At 32.7% G+C, this 6,611-nt stretch overlaps 1 protein-coding gene across 1 annotated transcript; it reads left to right on the top strand.

Moving 5' to 3' along the window:
- Positions 1-3,496: 3,496 nt before the first annotated feature.
- Positions 3,497-4,973, top strand: LOC112734809 (acyltransferase). Its single transcript, XM_025784274.3, has one exon. It carries the CDS (start codon positions 3,567-3,569, stop codon positions 4,863-4,865), a length of 1,299 nt encoding a protein of 432 aa, XP_025640059.1. The 5' UTR covers positions 3,497-3,566; the 3' UTR covers positions 4,866-4,973.
- Positions 4,974-6,611: the final 1,638 nt, after the last annotated feature.

Here is a 6,611-nt window from a genome sequence, read left to right as displayed (position 1 = left end):
TATTTTAAAAAAAATTACATATATATATATATATATATATATATATGTGTGTGTGTGTGTGTCCCCGTATTTTATAAGATTTTAAAATTTGTGTGTTGGCATGTCCCATATCCGAGTCAGTGTCCGTACATCATAGAGCCAGAATAATATGCAACACAATTATAGGGCAGGGTAAAGATTGTTGGACTTGGAGTAAGGAAAAAGATGGGAACTATTCAGTAATATCAGGATATGAGCTAACCTACTATTTTTTTAAGTTCATGAACAACAACTTGATGACAGAATCAGAAACAGAAAACTATGGACCTCAATTTGAAATATTCAGTACAATCTAAAAATAAAAGTTTTTCTATGGAGATTGAGTCACAATGTCTTATCTACCATAAAGAAACTCCACTCAAGGATGAATCACATCTCAAGCCAATGTCAATAATGTCAGCAAGCACCACAATCGATCTACCGTTGTCTATTTTCTTGTCCAACAGCGACAACAGTGTAGGCAAAATTGGGCCAACACCTCGTTCCCTCCTCCCTATACATGCACAACCACTATAAATATGGTTAGATTCAAGCTTTCAAGCAATCAATTTAAGATCTCACTTCACCAAAATGAAAACCCAGTTTGCATTCACTCTCTGAAAATTGTGGCTGGCTCGGAATTTGTAAATTTTTTAAGGCAAATGTCTGACTCCTGAGAAAATTCTGGCTCAGGCAGGAACCCTTGTACACGAGTTCACCATTGTCTCCTCTCAACCTTCTTCTTCAAAATAAATTTTCTGTTTAAAATATACTTCTCTTCTCTTCTCTTTTCTTAGTCATAAGTTGTTTGAGTTTTTTATTATATTGCTTGCTTTGAAAATTCCAATCTTAGATGCACTTTTTGTGTTGGAAGAACTCTAATCTTTTGCCGTATCAAGTTCTCCAATTGTGGACTCTATATTTCACTTTTATAAAATGAAATAACTTACCTTTAGTTAAAAAAAGATAAATAAATACTCTCACTTTTTGTATTAAGTGTGTTTTTTTAGTTTTACACATATATTATAATGATCATTAAAATTTATTGAAAATATTAACAATTAAAAGAGAAAAACAAAAACATTTCTAGTACTATTTTTCTCTACGTTAATTATTGAAAATATTAACAATTAAAAGAGAAAAGCAAAATCCTTAAGTAATATCAACGGTAGTTGTCGCGGTGTCGCGGCAGAGAAAATGAGGAACGGCAAGAGTGGTGATGGCATTTGTGTGAAAGAAAGAGAAAGAGGAAAAGAAATGATAGAATGAAGTGGGGGAAGTAATTGTAACTGAAGGAGGAGAAGCGCGAAAGGTCAAGGGTAGAATTGACTTTTTTACGCGCTTTCAAATCACTCTTAAAAGGCATTTAATGTTTCGTCGGGTACAGAAATCGAAGCGATGTCTTAGTACGATTGGGGCAACTCACGCACACAAAGAAAGCGCTAAAAGCGTGAGTCCCATTGGCGAAGTCGCGATTAGATAAAGACTATATCACACGAGAACACGGACTAAACTAATGCAACAATCGTAAGTTCTACGACTTCACACATTAGGGGCAATATTCTGGCCCAACCTAACAAGAGTCGAAGGTCCACCAAATAAACGAACCTGCGACGACCCGACAGGTCCACAACCCATCCGAGCAACAATGTGTCCATCACATTACATGATCTTGTCAGTAGAAGTCTGGATAACTGATAGAAATTTCCAGACAACTAGGCTCAAACAGGAGGGTCCACCAAAAAAAGAGAAATAAAAGAGAGGAACCTACCCTTTTTTACAAGTACGTCACCATAACCCTAATCTAACCGTTTTATCGTATAAACACTTATTTTAGCATCAAATTGTCCTTATAGGTGACCGCACCCACCGATCAATTGAGGATTTACATGCTCAATTTCTTATCTCAGCTCTCGTATTAGGGTCCTAACCCTCACTTCCAATTATCATTTCCTCAAGTGATCTAACGAACAACCGAACAAAAATAATAAACGATTTTGAATAAAATAGAAGAGAAAGACGTAAATTTTTTTTGAATGAAGTGGTCAAAATAAAATCTATCTATAAACGATTTTAAGACAAATATAATACATGATAGGACATAACAATGTTATTTGTTTGGTGTATGTAGTTAATCTCATCTAGCTAATAGAATAACATTTTGTTGTTGTTGATGCATTATTGTTATTAAGATAACAAAGATCGAGACCAGCGACCAATCCAAATTTACAATGATCAGCAACTTTATATTTCCTTAATATAAATCTCAATTCGCTTATGTATGTGGTCCATGAAATCTATATGAAAAGAATTTGTGAAGTAACCATGTCCGACTAATTTTCAATGTGTCATCAAGATTATGTTCTTATTATTATAGAGGAGAGCTATCACCAGACTATTTTTCTCCGAAATAATTGAACTAATTAAGTTTCTTTTTTCTTTATTTTTAGGAATCTAACAATTTAAATGATTACTATTACTGCAAATCACTTATCATTATCATCAGCTATTGTTGTTTTTCGCAAAATTTCAATTTGTTAATTGTTATGTGGTCCAACAAAAGTAGTTCAATTTTGGTGTGTTATTTTAACGCTACAATTCATTTATCAAGTTCTCCCCACTGTACTTATTTATTATATACAGGGAAAGTTTAGCGAGCCAGCAATTTTTTAAAAAGTTGGCCAGCATTTAACCATAAAAAAAAATTGAACGATCCCACGCCATTGAATTTAATCTCACACCATTAAAACCATTATTGGTAGTCAATTAATGGTTACAAAACACAAAAATTGCTGGCCCTAACACTCCTCAATATAAACATCTCTTTCTATATTCAATTCATAGCCAGTCATATTGATTTTGTTCTATCCATTAATAATTTAATATATCTAAATATAAAAAGTAATCTTGTACGGAAATAATTTTAATCAATAATCACTTGGTTTACTCTATATATATACACTGACATATGTGTTTAATTAATAATTTGGTTATTCCTTGGATTAGTCAGCCTTTATCATAAATACATGAGCTAATGTGAATATGACATATATAAGAAGGAGAAAATAATGAAAATGTGTGAAAGAATAACTTAAAAAAAAAAAAAAAATCAGTTGATGTGTTAATTCAAAAGTAATTGATTCTTACTTTGATTAAATTTATGTCACAACAAAAAATGTTTAGAAAATAATACAACTATTTTATTTTATTATGGTTGAAATAATTGAATAATTATAAATGGTAAAGGTTAAATTATAAAAGAATTGAGTTATGATCTGCCAAGGAGTAAGCATGTGAACATAAGAGATGTATTTTTGTAATATATAAAAATGTTATTTATATACACTAAAATTAACCATTAAAATTAATTATTAATATATTTATATATATAAATACATGTATAATTTAATTTATTTTTGTATTTATGTTTTAACATATATTTTATATTCATAACTGTTTAGCTTGTATATATATATCAAGTTTGGTGCACGCATTGGTGATCATCCATCATCGAATTATTAGAGCGATTAAATTGCAGGGGAATAAGAATGGAGAGAGAATTAATATCAAGAGAAAGCATCAAACCCTCTAAACCTACACCTTGGCACCACAGAGTCCATCACCTCTCCTTCATAGACCACATCGTTGCACGAAACTACGTCCCGGCAATTTACTTTTACCCGAACAACAACGAAGAAGACGTAACAACCAGAATATCAAGGCTCAAAAAATCGTTATCCAAAGTTCTAACCATATACTACCCTTTTGCAGGTACCTACAGGGACCAGCGATCCATCCATTGCAACGACCGAGGCGTCACATTGCTCGTTTCAAACGTCAAAACCAACCTCTCATATATTCTCAACAACCCCTCCGAATCGCTTCTGAACCCTCTCTTCCCCGATGGCCTTCAGTGGAAGGACATGGGTTCAGATGCCACCATATTAGCCATCCAAATCAACCAATTCTCTTGCGGCGGAATCGCCATTGCCGTCTGCTTGTCTCACAAACTCGGCGACGGTTCCACTCTCTTCAACTTCGTCAATGACTGGGCTACTATCAACCGAACCAATAATCAACTACCTTTCCCGCCGGATCTTGTTGCGGGATCTTCTCTATTCCCGCAAGAGGACTTGCCGGTCTTTCCTGAAATCTCGTTCACGAAGCAAAACACTGTGTGTGCAAGACTCGTGTTCGAGGGTTCCAAGATCGAGTCCCTGAAGGAAACGGTGAAATCCAACGGCGTTGAGAACCCGTCGCGGGTTGAAGTTGTGATTGGAATGATCTACAAGCGCGCCGTTTCTGCTTTGGGGCTTGGCGGCAACGTTAACGCGCCTCTTTTGCTTGTTGCCGCGAATCTCCGAAGGAGAATGGTTCCTCCGCTTCCGGAGAAGTCCATAGGGAACTGGGTCTGGTCGTTCCCCGTAGTGTCAAAGAAAAAGGAGGAAGGTGCAGGGTTGCACGAGTTGGTGGAAGAAACGAGGGAAGGTTTATCTGAGTTGTGCGAGAAGAGTGTGAAGAAGTTTGGGGATAAGGAATTTGTGATTGAGTTCCTAAGGAAGGCTACTACGGCGAGGAGAAGTAGTCCGATTGGATCGGAGAAGAGAGTGTTCTTCTTTGCGAGCTGGTGTAGGGTTCCGACGTATGAGGTGGATTTTGGATGGGGGAAGGCGGCGTGGGTGACGAGTGTTGGGTCTCCGGTCAAGAACAGTGTGGTTTTGATGGATGCCAGAGATGGGAATGGTGTTGAAGCTCTTGTCAGCATGGAGGAGCAAGATTTGGTGGTCTTTCAGCGTGATTTCGAGCTCCTTCAATATGCTTCTATTAATCCAAAGGTTCATGCATGAACCATCGTTATTATGTGTTTAAGTGTGGTGTTTATTTTTATGAAAATTCAGTCCTATAAGATTAGTGGTTGAAAATCCTTAAATAATTTAATAAATTTAATTAATCAATCTTATTAGATTATTAATAAAAATTTAATTAATAATAAATTAATAAATATTTTTAAATTATATTTATATATAATTAATAATTATTTAATTATTTAAAATTAATTAATTAAAAAATATTTATTTATATTTTTTTAATTAAATTATTATTTTATATTTTATTATTATTAATTTTTATATAAAAATAATTGTACATAAATTTTTACCATCTAAATACTCGATTTATAATGAAGAATGCTTATTATTATTGTTATCAAGGTCACTACAGTTTAATGAAAAAATCTAGGGTCCATTACAAAATTTATTGGCCCTAACACTCTTTGGGGTTTAATTTTACCATTATGGTGAGCATGCGTGGTACTATATAAAAGTGCAGTAATATCTTATTATGCTGGATAAATAATGGACCGATCTAATTCTGTGTGCCAACTATATTATATGTAAAAGAATTCAAAATTATTCGGTCATTTTGATAATTAGATTGGTTTAATAATTTATTAGTATAATAAAAATTAATTAAAAAATATAAAGAATAAAAATTTAATTAAATTAATTAAAAAATTATTCACATAGGTAACAAAATAACCAATTACAAGTTTACAACTACTACCGTCTCCTTCATATATCGCCCTAACTTCTATGTCTATTACTTTCGTTGTCTTATTATCATACCTTTCCTTTTTCCCGGTCTTTTTTCTTCTCACACCCTCTAAGAAAAAGTATCACCATTTCATTATCTGATTTTTATTTGTCCGACATCATTTCTTCCTTTTCAAAAGGTTTTTGTCTGGCAGTGACCATTTTTCACCAACTACTGCCAGTAAATGACTTTTTTTTTAAATAAATTGATTAATAATTTATAAAACTTCCATATATATATATATATTAGAAAAATAAAAATTTATATATAATTATTTTTGTGTAAAATTAATAGATGATAATTATTAAATAATTTAATATACTTAACTAAATTATATTATCTAATAATTTTTAACTATAAAATTTAGATAAAAATAATTATATATGAGTTTTATATATTACAAATAATAACCGAATATTAGAACGTTAATTAACTGTTGTAACATAACAATAATCCTATGACCAACTAACTATTCCCAAACAAGCTATTCATCACTTCTTCCAAACGAGCGAGTTAAATTAATAAGCAAAATGAGAACAGTTGTGGCAAGTAAAATTATCCTCCACCGAATTCAAATCATAAATCTGACATTCCAATCCAAATATTCAGTGAAAAGGAAAAAAAAAACTGATATTAAATCTGGTTTCTATGGTAATTCAATCATGACAATATTTGACAACATTTCGTCCTTTTAAAAAATATATATTTAAGGCATATATATATATATAGTCAGGAAGGTTGTGCTGCATGCATCAAAAGATATTATATAGGCCATGTTGTTGTTGCCATAATTAGTTGGTCATCAGTCCTTGTTGTATATATGAACGTATACATTAACATATATACAAGCTATTGAAGTGGTCCTGGAATTATTTGCCCAAGTATATAACATAAATACAAAAGTTAATAATGTAATCGTGGGATCGGACAATTATTTGGAAGTGATTGCTTCTGAAATGATATATAGATAGGAAAGGGATGGACTTGGACTAGCTACTTTC

Source organism: Arachis hypogaea, chromosome 3, assembly GCF_003086295.3.
Source record: "Arachis hypogaea cultivar Tifrunner chromosome 3, arahy.Tifrunner.gnm2.J5K5, whole genome shotgun sequence".
In the NCBI taxonomy this organism is placed as follows: Eukaryota; Viridiplantae; Streptophyta; class Magnoliopsida; order Fabales; family Fabaceae; genus Arachis; species Arachis hypogaea.
This window is presented reverse-complemented; position numbering and strand designations above follow the sequence as displayed.